General features: G+C 31.0%; 2 protein-coding genes across 2 annotated transcripts in view; one reads left to right on the top strand and one right to left on the bottom strand.

Moving 5' to 3' along the window:
* Nucleotides 1-20,165, bottom strand: part of LOC134721855 (leucine-rich repeat and coiled-coil domain-containing protein 1-like) — a 98,400-nt gene that overhangs the window by 48,164 nt on the left and 30,071 nt on the right. The gene's annotated exons all lie outside the window — the stretch shown is intronic.
* On the top strand, nt 18,710-19,974 carry LOC134721853 (FMRFamide receptor-like). The gene has a single exon (XM_063585109.1). It carries the CDS (start codon nt 18,714-18,716, stop codon nt 19,818-19,820), a length of 1,107 nt encoding a protein of 368 aa, XP_063441179.1. The 5' UTR covers nt 18,710-18,713; the 3' UTR covers nt 19,821-19,974.

The following is a 20,165-nucleotide window of genomic DNA, read 5'->3' as shown; positions in this document are numbered from 1 at the left end:
GTTATGACAATCAACTAACAACGTGTTTTAATATTATGACAATAAACTGACACTATGTCTTAATGTAACGACAATAAACTGACACTGTTTCAAAGTTATGACAATTATCTGACACCGTTTCATAAAGTTATGACAAATAACTGACACTGTGCCTTAATGTTATGAAAATTAACTGACACTGTGTTTAAATGTTATGATAATAAAGTGACACTAAGTCTTAATGTTTTGACAATAAACTGACACTGTTTCTACTGTTTCTAAGTTAAGACAATTAACTGACACTGTTTCTTAGTTAAGACAATTAACTGACACTGTTTCTTAGTTAAGACAATTAACTGACACTGTTTCTTAAAGTTATAGCAACTTACTGATACTGGGTCTTAAAGTCATGCAATTAATTGAATGTTCCTATAGTTATGACAACAAAGTGACAATGTCCTTAATGTAATTGCAACAATTTACTGACACTGTGTCTTTAAAGTTATGGGATTAAACTGACAGTTACGGTAATAAACCAAATAATCCATACATGACAAGGAAGAGAACCAAGTTACCTGTACATGACATTGTAGAGAACCAAGTTACCTGTATATGACAAAAAGAACCAAGCAAGAGAACCAAGTAAAATGAACGTTTAGGAGAACTAAGTTATCTGTACAAGATAAGAGTATCAATTTATCTTTGCATGACAAGGGAGATAAATAAGTTACCTGTACATGACAAGGGAGATAACCAAGTAACCTGTACATGACAAGGGAGACAACCAAGTTACCTGTACATGACAAGGGATATAATCAAGGTATCTGTACATGACGGAAGTGAACCAAGTTATCTGTACATGACAAGGGATATAACCAAGTTACCTGTACATGACAAGGGAGATAACCAAGTTACTTGTACATGACAAGGGAGAGAACCAATTTATCTGTACATGACAAGGGAGAGAACCAATTTATCTGTACATGACAAGGGAGATAACCAAGTTACTTGTACATGACAAGGGAGAGAACCAAGTTATCTGTACATGACAAGGACGAGAACCAAGTTATCTGTACATGACAAGGGAGAGAACCAAGTTATCTGCACATGACAAGGACGAGAACCAAGTTATCTGTACATGACAAGGGAGAGAACCAAGTTACTTGTACATGACAAGGGAGATAACCAAGTTACCTGTACATGACAAGGGAGAGAACCAAGTTATTTGTACATGACAAGGGAGATAACCAAGTTACTTGTACATGACAAGGGAGAGAACCAAGTTATCTGTACATGACAAGGACGAGAACCAAGTTATCTGTACATGACAAGGAAGAGAACAAAGTTACTTGTACATGACAAGGGGGGATAATCAAGTTATCTGTACATGACAAGGGAGATAACCAAGTTACTTGTACATGACAAGGGAGATAAATAAGTTACCTGTACATGACAAGGGAGAGAACCAATTTATCTGTACATGACAAGGGAGATAACCAAGTTACTTGTACATGACAAGGGAGAGAATCAAGTTACTTGTACATGACAAGGGAGATAATAGAGTTATCTGTACATGAACAGGGAAATAATCAAGTTATCTGTACATGAGAAGGGAGATTACCAAGTTACCTTTACATGACAAGGGAGATAATCAAGTTACCTGTACATGACAAGGGAGATACCAAGTTATCTGTACATGACAAGGTAGAGAACCAAGTTATCTCTACACAACAAGAAGAACCAAGCTCTATGATTATGACAAGAAAGAGAACAAAGAAATACATATGTTTAGGAGAACTAAGTTATCTGTACATAACAAAAAAGAGCATCAAGTTATATGTACATAACACATAAGAGAATAAAGTAACCTGAACATGAGAAGTAAGATAAACAGTTTATCTAAAGTGGCATAAAAACTACTTGTCAAAAAAACTCATATCATTTGGTTTCTATAATTACTAAATATCTCAAACAACTATGTTTTGTCAAGTTACTTTTTCAATCAATTTTTTTTTATCATTAAATTTAAACACATTTCACCAAACTTTTTTACTCACAAAACAAACATTGACTTTAAATTTAAATTTGCCTACCAAAATAGAAAAGACTTCCATAAAAGGATAATGTTTTTAAGTTATTTTTTCACAATAAAACTATTTGCAAAATATCTTTCTAGAAACTGATAAACAAAATAATAAAATAACAAAATAAATGAAAGCTCCATAACAGCACAGTAAAAAGTTCCTAGCCAATAGCTGACAAGAAGACCGGTGACGATTGCATTACTGATTTAATCCATACCAAATACTCAAAGTATTCTCTTTATAATTATTACCTATCTTAATAACTTTCATTTCGGATTAGTGAAACATACAGTACATTGTCTTACAATTTTTTTATTGGTTTTGATTAAAAATGTTTCTTCTAAGAAAATCTAATACTGAGTAAATGGATAAAGCAGAACAGTTATTAAAGTTGATTAAACATCATATTGGTTAAAAAGAAAATAAATGGATATACAGAAATACTAATCTGACTAAATAAAGGATAAACACATCACACTGTAAGTACCATGTTAATATATTTTCAATTCTTCACTTTTTACCGCTTTGATTTATTAAGGTATAAGTAAATTTACAGCTATGCATGGTTGAATTATTATTTGAATGAATGAATGAATACTTTATTTGCAAGAAGCATATACATGCTATGGCAAACGAAAATATATACAATATATGACAAACAAAAGACAGCAGAGAACAGTAGTTACAGAGTATACAATAATATTATGACAATATATGTGATATAATTTTGTAGTTTTATCTAAATTTTCTTTCATTTCACAGATATCAAAAGCTTATTCATATCTTAAGCGAAATTAATGCATTTTTCAATTAGATAACTATGAATGTGGTGATTGGTGAAGCATAGAAAAAATAAGATTCTCTATGTCTGGTTGTTACTATATTTTGTTATGATTATGTAGTAATAACAGAAAACAGTCATTATGATGTGACTGCTACAGAACTTAATAGAAAGATAATTGATTACCCAATGAGTTAATTAATTAAAATAGAAGACTTAATTTGTTTTTAAATTTAACAAATGAAAACTAAATATGTGTTTTGTCTGAACAGTTGGCTAGTTTCTAATTGCATTTGATTTGATGGATACATTAGCTTTTTTTTCAATGCAGGAAAATGATTTCGAAGGAAATTAATGTCATCATTCATATTTTCAAGCATTTTGTTTAACTTTTCACTAAAATAAGCACAGTAAAACATACTTTTTTTAAAAATGTTATTAATTCAAAAAGCACAAGAATCTGACTTATATAAAATACTAGTAAATGACAAAACAAAAACTGCATATATCTTTATTTACCCAAACATATAATTTTTCTCTTTTATCAAAGTTTGTGTGCATTTGAACTCTTTCTTTAACTGCAAAATTTACCTGTATAAATTCAATTGCAAAAATCTTCTTTAAATGAAAACTGCTTGTTGTTGCTAAATCAAGTCCATATGTACATAGCACACAAGTTCTGGGAAGTTTTACAGTCCTACCTAGGAGTCTACTCCCGTATTCGGAAAAAGAAGAAGAAATCACAACACAACAAAAAGTCCTTACAATAGTCATAAGTTAATCTTTGAAATCATCCATTTTCAGTAGTCTTTTATTTTTCTTATACTACTTAACCAATTATAACTTGATAGAAATTAAGTTTGAATGTCAAAGTTTAAACATCAAACATTTTTGAAACAAGAATATTGGATTCAATTTTCTTCTTTTAGTAGGTGTACCTTTTTAATACAGTTGAAAAAAGTATAAATAACAGGATTGTAATTGTTGCAGTTTTTTCCTTTGCAATTTGAAAGTTTATAGTAGATATGAACAATACAATTAAAATGTATTACCGTGAAGACAAAATACATTAGTGAATCTCTCAAGGATGAAATTTACTATGTTGTTGTCAGTTTGTTTTTTACTCATGAGTTTAAATGCCTCTTTAGTGATATTGTTTGCCTTTAATTAGAGGAGAATAAAGGCTTTTTCCCCTGGAAAAAAATCCCAATTTGAAAAAAAATGGCTTAAAATTATTCCCAAAAAGACAACTTTGTTCCCAAACAGTACAGTCTCAGTAGTAATTGTGCATGAATACAAACTGAAAAACACTCATTTAAACAATTTTCTTGTCTAAAATGACTATATATGCACATTTGAGGGTCTATATATGTATCATCACTGAAAAAATGGGGTCTTATTTTAATGCAGGGTTTGACTCTTGAAAATGGGTCTGTAAATTGAAGTTTCAGTCAAATTCATGATTTATTTTAAATTTCCCAATTTGATGAAAATGAAGCATGATTTCCCAATAAAAAAGGGTAGAGGTAGTTTTGAAAAAAGCCAACAATATCACTGCTCTTTTTTAAAGACTAACAATGCATTTTCATTTTCTAAATTCAATAATGAAATTTTAATATTTTTCACAATTAGTTTCCTACCATGAACAAGTAAAAAACAGAGAAGAGAAAGATTACTAGAATTTCTTTTTAACAAAAGACTATATATAAACAACATGAACCCAACCAAAACTGGGGGTGATCTCAGGTGCTTCGGAAAGGTAAGCTGATCCTGCTCCACACGTGTAATATTTAAATGGAACAGGAGCCTTTCACTCTTCCATAACAGCTGAAATAACCTGCATGTTTTCGGTGGAGTTTATTTTGCGCATACTTTTCTACATAAATATTGTGCCAGTTGTATTCTTTTAACAATTTTTCTACTGGTATTTCTTTACAATTATGTTTTTTTTATAACCCCATGGTATCCTGTCTTCTTTTTTTCAAAAATACTTTCAGTTTAAAATGAAAAGTTAAATGTTTATTGTGATAATTCCACTTGATTATCGAGTAACAAATTTTCTTACTTTATATAATGAAGTCTGTATAAAATGCAATCATCTATATAATGATTATGTTCCTGAGTATATGTTCGACATAGAGTCTAACAAATATAACCCATTATAAGGCTAATATATTGTGAAACATTGACAATTACAGTTAGATTGCTTTCCGAAGATAAAAACTCAGCATATATTTTTTCTGTTTTATAAGCCTACGATAACATATAAAAAGTGGTGACATTAGACTTTAACGTCAAGTATTAAACGGACTTTTCTACATAGAAATATATGGTCAAAAAATCAAATGGACAAATGATAGGATTTTCTCCGAGCAATTATGTAATCAATAAAATCATGCAACAGATTTACAACAAGATCTAATATGTAACTGATGTTTCATCACATCATTTAAAATTCATAGTCTTAACATCAGGAGGATTTTAACCAAAATTAGTATGTAAAACTAAGCCACTTGCTGGCAGCCATCTTGGATGATGGATCGGTTACAAAGTACCAACACTTGGTCAGCATCTCATAAGGAACATTCATACCATGGTTGGTTCTAATCCATTCAATGGTTCTCTAAAGAAGTTAAAAATGTAAAATGTTAACGAGAGTGCTGACAACGGAAGACAGAATACCAAGTGATGAAAATAGCTCACTCAGAGCTTCAGGCCAGAAGAGTTAAACTAGAGGCTCTAAAGAGCCTGTGTCGCTCACCTTGGTCTATTTGAATATTAAACAAAGGAAGCAGATGGATTCATGACAAAATTGTGTTTTGGTGATGGTGATGTGTTTGTAAATCTTACTTTACTAAACAGTCTTGCTGCTTACAATTATCTCTATCTATAATGAACTTGGCCCAGTAGTATCAGTGGAAAATATTAATAAAAATTTACAAATTTTATGAAAATTGTTAAAAATTGACTATAAAGGACAATAACTCTTAAGGGGGTCAATTGACCATTTCGGTCATGTTGACTTATTTGTAAAGCCTACTTTGCTGAACATTATTGCTGTTTACAGTTTATCTATAATTATATTCATGATAATAACCAAAAACAGTAAAATTTCCTTAAAATTACCAATCATGGGCAGCAACCCAACAAAGGGTTGTTCGATTCGTCTGAAAATTTCAGGGCAGATAGATCTTGACCTTATAAACAATTAAACCCCACGTCAGATTTGCTCTAAATGCATTGGTTTTTGAGTTATAAGCCAAAAACTGCATTTTACCCCCATGTTCTATTTTTAGCCACAGCAGCCATCTTGTTTGGTTGACTGGGTCATGCCACACATTTTTTAAACTTGATACCCTAAAGGTGATTGCTGTCAAGTTTGGATTAATTTGGCCCAGTAGTATCAGAGGAGAAGATTTTTGTAAAAGATAACTAAGATTTACGAAAAATAGTTAAATTTGACTATAAAGGGCAATAACTCCTAAAGGGGTCAACTGACCATTTCGATCATTTTACTTATTTGTAAATCTGTCTTTGCTGAACATTATTGCTGTTTACAGTTTATCTCTATCTATAATAATATTCAAGACTAGAGGCTCCAAAGAGCCTGTGTCGCTCACCTTGGTCTTTGTGAATATTAAACAAAGGAAGCAGATGGATTCATGACAAAATTGTGTTTTGGTGATGGTGATGTGTTTGTAAATCTTACTTTACTAAACAGTCTTGCTGCTTACATTTATCTCTATCTATAATGAACTTGGCCCAGTAGTTTCAGTGGAAAATGTAAATAAAAATTTACAAATTTTATGAAAATTGTTAAAAATTGACTATAAAGGACAATAACTCCTTAGGGGGTCAATTGACCATTTCGGCCATGTTGACTTATTTGTAAATCTTACCTTGCTGAACATAATTGCTGTTTACAGTTTATCTCTATCTATAATAATATTCAAGATAATAACCAAAAACAGCAAAGTTTCCTTAAAATTACCAATTCAGGGGCAGCAACCCAACAATGGGTTGTCAGATTCATCTGAAAATTACAGGGCAGATAGATCTTGATCTGATAAACAATTTTACCACATGTCAGATTTGCTCTAAATGCTTTGGTTTTTGAGGTATAAGCCAAAAACTGCCTTTTACCCCTATGTTCTATTTTAGCTGTGGCGGCCATCTTGATTTGATGGTCGGGTCACCAGAAATTTTTAAAACTAGATACCCCAAAGATGATTGTTGCCAAGTTTGGATTAATTTGGCCCAGTAGTTTTAGAGGAGAAGATTTTTGTAAAAGATAACTAAGATTTACGAAAAATGGTTAAAAATTGACTATAAAGGGCAATAACTCCTAAAGGGGTCAACTGACCATTTCGGTCATGTTGACTTATTTGTAAATCCTACTTTGCTAAACATTATTGCTGTTTACAGTTTATCTCTATCTATAATAATATTCAAGATAATAACCAAAAACAGCAAAATTTCCACAAAATTACCAATTCAGGGGCAGCAACCCAACAACGGAATGACCGATTCATCTGAAAATTTTAGGGCAGATAGATCTTGACCTGATAAACATTTTTACTCCCTGTCAGATTTCCTCTAAATGCTTTGGTTTTTGAGTTATAAGGCAAAAACTGCATTTTACCCCTATGTTCTATTTTTAGCCGTGGCGGCCATCTTGGTTGGTTGACCGGGTCACGCCACACATTTTTTAAACTAGATACCCCAATGATGATTGTGGCCAAGTTTGGTTCAATTTGGCCCAGTAGTTTCAGAGGAGAAGATTTTTGTAAAAGTTAACAACGAAGACGGACAAGGGACGACGCCGGACGCAAAGTGATGGGGAAAAGCTAACTTGGCCCTTGGGGCCAGGTGAGCTAATAATAACCAAGAACAGCAAAATTTCCTTAAAATTACAAATTCAGGGGTAGCAACCCATTAACGGGTTGTCCGATTCGTCTGAAAATTTCAGAGCAGATAGATCTTGACCTGATAAACAATTATACCCTATGTCAGATTTGCTCTAAATGCTTTGGTTTTTGAGTTATAAGGCAAAAACTGCATTTTACCCCTATGTTCTATTTTTAGCCGTGGCGGCCATCTTGAATGGTTGACGGGATCACGCCACACATTTTTTAAACTAGATACCCCAATGATGATTGTGGCCAAGTCTGGTTTAATTTGGCCCAGTAGATTTTTATAAAAGCTAACGACGACGGACGACTATGACGGACGCCAAGTGATGGGAAAAGCTCACTTGGCCCTTTGGGCCAGGTGAGCTAAAAAGACACTCAGTTTTAAAGAATGTTCAAAGACTTAAATACTGCTTGAATTAAATTGCAATAAATAAGTACATGTATATGTTATTTATACTTTATAAAGCTTGTATTTTTTTAGGTTGATAACTCTTTATTAAAGCCAGATTAGGCTTAATTGCACTTGGTCATCTTTTATTGGGCTGGTTTATACTTTTCTGAGTTGTTCTATACTTTTTTTTAGATGTACTATACTTTATTGAGCTGTTCAAACTTAATTTATTGAGTTTAGCTATATTCTATTGAGTTGGCTTATACTTTATTGAGCTTGGTTATCTTTTAATAAGCAGGTAAATACTTTAATGAGCTGGGTTATACTTTATTGAGATGATTTATACTTTATTGAGCTTGATTATATTTAATTGTGCTGTTTCATATACTTTATTGAGCTTGGCTATCTGTTTTTGAGTTGTTTCATACTTTATTGAGCTTGGCTATCTGTTTTTGATATGGTTTATACTTTATTGGTCTAGTTTATATTTCATTGAGCTGATTTATAATTTATTGAGCATGGTTGTCTTTTATTGAGCTTGTCTTTACTTTATCAAACAGTTTTATACTTTATTGAGCCTGATAATATTATGCAGGCTAATGCTCTCTATTGAGCCTGATAATATTATGCAGGCTAATGCTCTATTGAGCCTGATAATATTATGCAGGCTAATGCTCTATTGAGCCTGATAATATTATGCAGGATGCTCTATTGAGCCTGATAATATTATGCAGGATGCTCTATTGAGCCTGATAATATTATGCAGGCTAATGCTCTATTGAGCCAGATTGTACTTAATTGAGTTTGTTTGTACTATATTGAATCCATCCATAATACAGTAACTCATACAATGAAGAAAACTTTTAGGAATTGTTGTAAAGTGCAAAATGATTCTAAGAGGAATAAAAGTTTATATACAATGACCTTTCTTTTCCTTTCAGGAAGTTTCTCTTTAAGTTAATAAATATCATAATTATTCTCAAACCTAAGAAAAATTGCTTCAGGAATAAATATTTTCTGTAAAAACAACAATGTCATGAAGTTCATTACAATTGTTAAGGCTAAAAAACTTTGACAATAAGTTCAAAAGGATAAAAGGAGAGTATAGATGAGAAGACAAATAACATCCATGAGTTGTTTATCATGTTCATATCTATCTTAAAATTCTAAAAATCTTACGACATCACAAAAATTACCACTTCAAAAATTACACGATCATTAACAGATTATATCATTCTTTTAATCAGTTTTGTTTGAAGTCGTGGATAATCCACGGTATAATGATCTATCTCAGCATCAGATTCACCTTCAAAGAGGAAGTAAGCTGTTGGAGATGCATCGAATCAAACATTATATGTTATTTTATCTCTCAACTAGACAAAAAGAAATGGTCTTAACAACTAAATAAAATTGATAGGAAATCAAATTTAATCATATAAACCAATAAACTTTTTATTTAATTTTCTGTAATAATGGAATTGGAGATAAGATTATTGACATTGAGAATGTTGACAACTGCAGAATCTAATAAGTCACCAAGTCTCTTTCTCTTCTGATGTTGACATTATCAGAAAGACTTTTATACTACTTAAAAACACATCTAGATGATAAATCATTACTTTTTTCTCCTTATATTTTATTAGAATAGTAAAAGTTAAGGTATCTTTTGAATAATCAAATTTAGAATTTTCCATTTTTTTTTATCAAACCTAATTTTGAATTCAATGGATTGGTTTTAGTAAAGGGTTGTTTTTCAAGTTGAGTTCAACTACGTCACCGACGGTCTATACAAAATTAAAAAGCACTTCAGTTCTCAGTCATAGAGTTTGAGGTCCATGGATACAGATTCAAATTCAATTTCAAGAATTCAATTATCCCTAATAATGAAGATGGTATGTTTTACACATAGTCTGTAGCTTAAGGTACTTCACATAACCATTTGTCCTCCCCATGTCTGTTTAGGTACATTGTAAGGGGCTGAAACATTCTATTATAATTTACAAAACAAACTCGTTGTATTTTATTAACTTAAATTTCAAGGCCACAAAGAATTACTTCTCTTGTATCATTGTAAATTTATCCAATTGACCACTAAAGTTGAGATCATATTATGTATATCAATGTCTACTCTACAAGTGTCTTCTGCCCCCAAAATTGAGATCCCTATTATTACAAAACTAACTCTTTAACTTATTTAATTGCATGGCCACCTAGAGTTGAACTCCTATCATTTATATCAATGTCAATGTATTTATCAACATGTCTTCTTCAGCCACCAAGAGTTGCTACTATAATTATCCAAGTAACATTTTTCATCTGTCCATAGCCATTGGGTATTGATTCTGTTAGAATATTAATGTGGATTTTCTTCTTGTTTTATGGCAAGCATTCTCTAACAACATAAAAGTACATTTTTCTACTTGTTTAAAGACATTTTTGATTATCAATGGCCATTAAAGTGGCTTTTCATCTATCCACAAATGTATATGTTTACTACCTGGCAATATCAAACAAGAGTTGACATTCTCACTAGCAGCATTCATATGGCACTTCTAACTTCCAGTACCTTCCTAAATATAACCATTTATTTTCCCATGTATTCTTATCTTCCAGTATAAGACAAAAAGTTAATTTCTTGCCATTTGCAGTTTCTAGCAATTAGTAGTTGTCACCTTGTTCTTGGATCGAAAATGTGGTATTCATGGTATTATTTCCCTTTTTTGCCAATTAAGATACATGTTAAATTGAGAACGGAAATGGGGAATGTTTCAAAGAGACTGAACAAACCGACCAAAGAGTTACAATAACTTTTACTTAGCATACATGTCTTGGGTCAAGTTTTCAGGCAAATTAGATGCTAGATACTTGTATAATTGTTTTTGCATGCTGTGTATAGGTTGGTTTATTTCCCTATAGATCCACTTACAGAAAAATATACATGGTGCCACTTTTAATAAAATATTATCTACGAAAATGCATGTTCTATTCATTAATATTAAAGATTTGTACTATAAATAGGAAGCTATATGTAACCTTTCATCATGTTTATAAATTATTTCATTCATTCTACAAATCTAATACTATGTTGATAGATTTCTGATAAATTTTCTTATAAGACAAATCTGGTAAATTTTACATGAAAAATTCCACAGGAAAAATAACATGCAATTGTAGGCAAACCTTAAATATCAAATATGGCATCACAAAATATGTAAATTAAATTTTGGATAACTGGAAACTTCAATTACAAAACAAATGGAAAAAATCATTAAATTAAAGTACATGAAGCATCAATATAAAAATGATAACAAAAACGTGAGTAAAATGTTGCAGAAAATATTCATAATATTTTGAAAGAGCAATTGAATTGTAAACTGATAAATATTATTTGAAATATTAAATGGTTTGCATGACATAGTAATTACAAGACTTAACTTTTCTGTTTTAAGTAGGCTTTTTTTTAGTTAAGACAATCCTATAAACAAACTGGTTAGATAAAGTTGACTTATTATTTGTGACATGCAGGAAAAACTCATAATTAAGTATAGCAATTTACACTAGTAAAAAAAGTTGAAAGACTTTTCAGAAAAAAATTGTTTTCAAGCTGATTGGACCTCAACTTCATCAAAAAGTACTTGGACCAAAAACTTTAACTTGAAATGGGATACGAAGCATGGACCGAAATACATAATGCCCCTAAGTGGAGCATCATAAAAAGCTCTGAGTATCAGATCTAATTATTTCTGTAATGTCCATTGTTCAGTTATTTCATTACAAATAATTGTTAGAAAAGTAACAAAAAAGCTATCTAGCTCTCATTAATGTTCACATTCTATAATGTTTAAGGCCAATATAATTATATGTATAACAAGACTTTATACTCAATATCCATTTTTTTAATAGAAAAAGACTTTCCATAAACGTTTATAGTCGAAATTAGCTACATACAAGCTCTGATGAAAAATAAATATATGTTTCGCAGCTAACAAGTTCACACAAAGGTCAAACTAGTAGAGTTTGTGGATATTTTTAATATTTGGGCACCAAGATGAAAATAATATTACATTATTGTGTGAATATGTATATTGCTTAAATTATAAGTTCTAGTGTACCCTTTCATAAATCTATTATCCATGATTTGGTGATGTTTTGGGGTTTTACTATACACTTGTTTTTTTTTAATTTTTACTACAAAAACTGTATACTAATACTTTTGGTTTTAATGAATAACAAATGTATATTAATATTACAGTTCAAAGCAATAAAATAAACTTCTCATAACAGAACCTTAATAACAAGAATGTGTCCATAGTACACGGATGCCCCACTCCTACTATCATTTTCTATGTTCAGTGGATTGTAAAATTTGGATCAAAACTCTAATTTGGCATTAAAATCAGAAAGATCATAAAATAGTTCATTTATATTTTTTGGAGTTTAGTGTGATGTCCATTTTTACTGAACAAGTAATTATTTTTATTTAGGGGTCAGCTGAGGACCACCTCAAAGTGCAGGATTATCTTGGCCCATTGAAGACACATTGTTTGACTTCAGCTGATGTCTGCTCTTTGGTCAGGTTGTTAACTCTTTGACACAATCCCCATTTCCATTCTCAATCTTGTACTAAGTTTCAAGTTGATTACACTTCAACTTCATCAAAATCTTTAAAGTGAAGCGGGAAAGACAGATGGATGGAGGAACAAGAATAGACGAACGATGAAACATGAATGTGTCCTAAGTACACAAATGCCCCACTCGCACTATCATTTTCCATGTTCACTTTAACCTGAAACTCCCACTTTCATTTTCTATGCTCAGTGGTGCGTGAAATTGGGGTCAAAAGTCTAATTTGGCTTTAGAATTAGAAAGATCATATCATAAGCAAAAAGTGTACTAAGTTTCAAGTTGATTGGACTTCAGCTTCATCAAAAACTACCTAGACCAAAACTTTAACCTGAAGTTGGGTGAACGGACGCACGGACGAATGAAAGGACAGACGAAGGAACAGAGGCACAGACCTGAAAACATAATGCACCTCTACTATCGTAGGTGGGGCATAAAAACTGAAACACAGACTGAAACACAATTCCCCTTAGCTGCATGGTATAATATTATAAGTAAGGCATAAGAATCCAGCCTTAATAACATATGCTTTTGTTGGCAAAGGCATTTCACATATTAAACTCTACTAAAAATCTATATTCAATACGGTAGTACATTTTCCTTACACTTAATTACCTAAATACCCCCAAATCACAACAAAAGACAGCATATAAATTCACCTGATTACTTAATAAAAAGTTATGTCTTCCTTAACTTTTATTTTCATTCAATCTTGTCTTAATTAAAACTGGGAACTTATCTTGAAAGCTGTAAGAAGAATGCATGATCCTTAATTCAATAAATGCAAAGACCCAAGGCCATCTTGTAGTTCTATCTCTAATCTTTTATTAATCAACTAGGTTCAGATACATCATGCCATTCAGAGCACTGGAAAGCAATTAAACCAAGAGCAACTTGAATAATAAAATATCAAGTACATTCAACAAGATTCATCTCAATTAAACATTTTTTTCTAATGGTTGTGGTCTATTTCTTGCATGCAGAAATGTTTCTGGTATCACACTGCACAGAGTGTAAACAAAAGTGATATGAAAAATGTGTTAACTTGATTGGCTTATCCAGTATCTTGAAACAGTTATGCAACATTTCCATTGGCTATTGGTTAAGTCATTGATGACTTTCAAAGTTTAAAAAGACATACATTTCCTCTATGGCAACAGAGATGTTCACAAATATTAGAAATTGGTTTAACAACTTGTGAGAATTGGATAGTGTTATATATCAACAATATTAATCCAATCTAAGTAGCAAATGTTAAAACAAACAGACCAAAGTCCAGTTCATTATTATATTAAAATGAGATATCTGATTCTTTCTCTTTAATAAACCTATAAGTATAATATGATCGTATAAGTATATGATGAAGTTAACATATCTTTCAAATTTTCATATTTGAATTTACCTACTAACAGCAAAGGTTATGTTTTGTTATGGAAAATTAAATTAAAAAAATACAAGGTCCTTAACTATACAAATGTGGTGCAATTTTGACAAACTCTGTTCTATCTATGTGTTAACTGCTGGAGATCTATAATATCTGACAGACACACTCAGGTTCAAAAACAAGAGCCTCCCACATTTAAAAGTTATTTTAAGAAAAAAAATGTTATATACCTTTCATTTAAGATGCACATTTTTCTTTCAAAATCAAGTTCTTGAATTTTCATGCATAAAATATTTCCTTATCACAATACAATAAATATATTTTCCTAAAAAAAAAGCTATTTAGATCTTGTCAAACTTCATATCATTCTGTCCCTAATTTTTAAAAACATAAATATTGTTAGTTTTCATTGTACCAAAAAATTGTTATAAAATTATTATACGTATAAATAAAATTATGTTAGGATGTGTGTAGTAATGATCATTGTTCCCAATATCTGACAAGACTAACAGCCAATCATACAGGCAAACAGATCTGTTTAGTGATGAAAGAGTTTATTTACTGTAACAGCATATATACTGTGAAACCAGATGAAACTGAAGCTTTCAGTAAACATCAAGGTCAGAAAATCTATGCTTCAAAATGTATTTTCAATGATGCATTAGATTTTAAAATAGCTTCAAGTTCCTAAATGTATCAAGGAGATTATGTATTAATTATACAGGAATATTATACCTATTTGGATATGGGTTAAATAGCACTATGAAACATAAACCAAAATCAATGCCATCTTAGTTGACGATTTCTAGAACTATATACAAGTAACAGGTATATCATACAATTCTGTTCAACAGGTAGTTTTCCACAGAAAGATGTTTAACATCCAATTTGCAAACATTTTGTGAAGGAAAATCACTACTGAAAATCTGAATATAAGTTTATTAGGCACTTGCAATTGTCACATTTATGCATGTATAAAACCATCGCAATTATATCTGAATTTACAGTATAACTTTTAAAATATACTGGTTCAAATCAAAGACTTGAGAAAATTTGTAATTGCTGCTTATTTGCTTATGAGAAATGTATGTTTACTAAGTACATTTAAGGAATGATTGTAATATTTTTTTCTGTCTATGTAGAAATAACATAAAAAATGTGGTGCACACAGAATAACATGTAGCGTGTTATTTTTAAGTGTGCACCACATTTCTTATGTTATTTTGAATAGAGAGAGAAAAATATTTCAGTCATTTCTTATAATTTAATTCTAGATTTTATATTCGAGGATTAAATCATGAAAAAACGTTGATGACGTCACAGTCAAATGACAAAATTATGTCTATGAGCTGATAAAAAATTTATCACAGCCAATCAGAAGACGTGTTACTTTCAAAATTAAATTATTTGAATATAAAATCTAAAATAGTTCTAAATCTAACAATTACCCTGGAAAATAAGTACTGTGGTAAATTACAGTAATAATTAGGAAAATTGAAGTATAATTTGTGAATGCCTACAAGGAATCTAGGGTCTAACTAAATTAAACAACCTAAAAATTCTTTTAATTACTTTATATCATGTGAAAAATATAATTTAACTGATCCTGTGACATGACTTGGAACTACGTTATACAATTATACAGAAATTACCCATTTACGTTTGTTTCCCCTCCTTACAATACATATGGGATACAAACTGATAGTCTTACTATTTAATTGAGTTTTATCAAATTGACTAGGGACTTTATGTACTTTAATAACATTTCATTCTTCAAGACACTTGAGGTTTTGTTTTTCTAAACGGTTTTGAAATGTCTTTTTAAAGTACAGGAAAGTTTAACAAAAATATCAGGATATGCCTTTCAACAGTAAAATGTACTTTTATTAATAAGGTTATAATGTTGATTTCAATATTAAAATCTGAATGTGGTCTCTCATCACTTTAATTTCAAAATGTGTCATACATCTGTCACATGTTGCATTTATGAAAATCTTTTTTCAAGCGACATAAAATCTAAAATAGCATCATATAGCAGTTGCATTTGCTAAACTTGTTAAATATGGAAGACAGATTCTGCCCATTAATTCCTAAAGAAAGATTGAAAATTAATATCAGAGCAATCAGGTGTGAAATATGTGGCTTACATAATAGAAAATGATATTAATCATAGGATGAAAACTGGATGATGATTAGGATTTGTAGTGGAAGATAAGTGAAATTTGTAGTGGAATATGAGCAGAAATTATAGTGGAATATGAGAAGAATTTGTAGTGGAAGATGAGTGGAATTAAAAGGGTAAAATTGAGTGGAATTTGTAATTGAAGATAAGTGGAATTTGTAGTGAAATATGAGCAGAAATAATAGTGAAATATGAGGGGAATTTCTAGTGGAAGATAAGTGAAATTTGTAGTGGAAGATGAGTGGAATTAGTAGTGAAAAATGAGAGAAATTTGCAGTGAAAGATGAGTGGAATTTGTAATTGGAGATAAGTGGAATTTGTAGTGAAATAGAAGTGAAATTTGTAGTGAAATAGAAGTAGAATTTGTAGTGAAATAGAAGTGGAATTTGTAGTCAAATAGAAGAGGAATTTGAAGTGAAATAGAAGTGGAATTTGTAGTGAAATAGAAGCAGAATTTGAAGTGAAATAGAAGTGGAATTTATAGTGAAATAGAAGTGGAATTTGTAGTGGAAGAGGAGTGGAATTTGTAGTGGAAGAGGAATGGAATTAAAAGTGTAAAATTGAGTGGAATTTGTAATTGGAGATAAGTGGAATTTGTAGTGAAATAGAAGTGGAATTTGTAGTGAAATAGAAGTTGAATTTGTAGTGGAAGAGGAGTTGAATTTGTAGTGAAATAAAAGTGGAATTTGTAGTGAAATAGAAGTGAAATTTGTAAAGTTGAATCTGTAGTGTAAAATATATGTAATTTGTAATATGAGCAAGGGAGGCATGCGGAATATGTAATAGAAGGGAAAAATAATTTATAAGATGAAAGATGTATGACAAGTGGAATTTGTAGTGGAAGCTAGATGAGATGAATTTGTAATATGAGGAATGATAAAGAGATGATTGCTCATAAAAGGAGTGGGATTATAGTTGTCCTAGTAGCAGAATCTATCACAAGAAGAGTGGATAAGTAGATTTTGTACAAGGACAAGTGAAAAACAAGTGGCATTGTTATTTGAGTAATCAAAAAAGAAGTTAAATTTATACCATGAATAGTGGAAAAGGAGAAAAATAAGTTTTGACCTAATTTCATACCATGAATAGTGGAAAAGGAGAAAAAACAAATTGTGACCTAATTTAAAAAATAAATCTCTGAAATAAATCTTATTACTCATTCAATGAAACAAAGCAAAAATTAGTAACCATCCTTTATAACTTGAAACAGATGCTGTTTCAGATTGATTACTGAATAAACTTTAATTAAAAAAAAAGCCTAAGCAACATAAATCAATATATTTCTTGTAAGCTTTCATCAACTTTTAATGTTTATTGAAACCTATCATAAGCTGGACATACCAACTTTGATTAATTCTAAAGCAGGAAAAAGTATCAATGAATACTTACATAACAACATGCTGATTGGGATAAATAAAACATTTCAGAAACTCAGAAGCTACTATGTAGACTCGGACTTCTCTTGAACTGAATTTTAATGTGCGTATTGTTATGCGTTTACTTTTCTACATTGATTAGAGGTATAGGGGGAGGGTTGAGATCTCACAAACATGTTTAACCCCGGCGCATTTTTGCGCCTGTCCCAAGTCAGGAGCCTCTGGCCTTTGTTAGTCTTGTATTATTTTAATTTTAGTTTCTTGTGTACAATTTGGAAATAAGTATGGCGTCCATTATCACTGAACTAGTATATATTTGTTTAGGGGCCAGCTGAAGGACGCCTCCGGGTGCGGGAATTTCTCGCTACATTGAAGACCTGTTGGTGACCTTCTGCTGTTGTTTTTTATTTGGTCGGGTTGTTGTCTCTTTGACACATTCCCCATTTCCATTCTCAATTTTATGTATGTACTTTAATATATGATCTGTGTTTGACAAACATCAATCTTCTGTAGATAAAATTAATTGTTGACCGATTTCTGGGTTTTAAAAGTCTATGCAAAGTCTGTAACTGCTTGAACATTGAGTTGATAAAAGAACCCCCCAAAAAACAGACCAAAATTTATCTTTGATTTTGTATTTGAATGTTCCAAAATCAATCAAAATCTGTATAAAAGCACTTGCATGAAGGTTGATTTCTATCTACTGAGCTCGTATATCATATAATAATAGGATATGTGTCATAAAAACAAAAATTAACCAAAAAAAGTAATACATAGAGGCAACATCTTTAGTTTAAAGTGTTTTTTTTGTGTTATTTATTCCTATACTGATTCTTCTTGCATTATTTTAACAATACATGATTTTGCATCCATTTTGATATTTTGATAAAAAGGTACACATGTATTTGTATTTTTAACAGGTACTAGAGCAACAAATTATAAATTATTGAATTACCAGTTATGCTAATAAATAATCATATATATTTTCAGAATTGACAATATGGAGCAGAATATTACAAATCTGACAAGTGACACAGTTGGCATATGTGATACTTCAGAATCAAAAACATTTCAATTCTATGCATGGGGAATCGTGGCCAATATTATCTCTGCTTATGGAATTATAGGTAACATCCTGTCCGTTATTGTGTTACGTCATAGGATCATGCAGAACTCAACATCTTATTATCTCATCTCGCTTGCTATTTACGACACAATTGTACTGTTGTCGATGTCCCTATTTTTAGCGATTCCTACGATTTATTTAGCAAAGGGAGATCTTGAGGATTACTATTATGCTTATATGTACATGCATCCCTTCTGTTATCCTGTGGCACTTTTTGCTCAAACTGGAACAATTTACACCACAATGGCGTTTACAATAGAAAGATATATTGCCGTCTGCAGACCTTTAGAAGCAGCAAATACATGTACACTTTCCCGAACAAAAAGAGTGATTTGTCTGATTTTTGTTTCATCATTGGTTTACAATTTACCGAGATTCTTAGAATACGAGACTGTACAGTACATTGACTCCAGTAGTAATACCACTCTCCCAAACATACAGCTTACACAAATTGGGACCAATGAAATTTTCCGCCAAGTGTATTTCATTTATCTAAATCTTTTTACAATGTTTCTGCTTCCGTTTACTTTTCTTGCAGTATTAAACATCCAATTAATTCGTGCAGTCAAAGTAGCTAGAAATGCAAGGATTAAGATGAGTACTTCTGCTTCTAAGGAAGCAAATTTAACGGTAATGTTAATTGCGGTCATCATAGTTTTCTTAGTCTGTCAATTACCATCAATAGCAGACAATATCCTCTGGACTATATTTGAAAAAGGACAATTGCACTGTTCAATACATTACATAAGATTTACAACCATGAGTAATCTTATGGTCGTGGTTAATTCGGCTATAAACTTCATTCTTTACTGTTTATTTGGTAAACGATTCCGTAAAGTGTTCATTAAAATATTCTGCAAATGGAAGAAGACTGAGCCACAATTCAAATATATAATGTATGATAGTGTGGTTATAAACACTGGCAGTCGGAGGGTACTGAACCCTACTAAGTTTTATGACACGGATAGTACATTTGTATGAAAGGAGAAAAACAACTTTACGATGTGAATTACCGTTAAATGAATATGACAGATAATTGACTGGACAGGAAATACGGTAAAATTGAACACTTAACTATTATATGGACTTGTAACAAATAAAAAACATCATCATGGATCTGTACGCTTGCAATTGAGAGTAGATGACGCTATATAGATACCAATGTCGTCAATTTATTGTTTAATTATAATAAAAAATTGAAACCAGAGTTAATTATCGAAGTTATATGTTCAAAATGTTTATTGTATTTTTGTCATATGGACTGAAACAACATAAAATTTATAAATTAAAAATAAATGGATAACAAAACAACACAATTTAGAAGTC

The sequence above is a fragment of the Mytilus trossulus genome, chromosome 6 (genome assembly GCF_036588685.1).
Source record: "Mytilus trossulus isolate FHL-02 chromosome 6, PNRI_Mtr1.1.1.hap1, whole genome shotgun sequence".
NCBI lineage: Eukaryota > Metazoa > Mollusca > Bivalvia > Mytilida > Mytilidae > Mytilus > Mytilus trossulus.
The sequence above is the reverse complement of the archived record's forward strand: the minus strand, read 5'-3'. Positions and strand labels throughout refer to the sequence as shown.

Excerpts from the sequence above, each read along its gene's own strand:
- LOC134721853 (XM_063585109.1), top strand. The coding sequence starts at position 18,714 with ATGGAGCAGAATATTACAAATCTGACAAGTGACACAGTTGGCATATGT.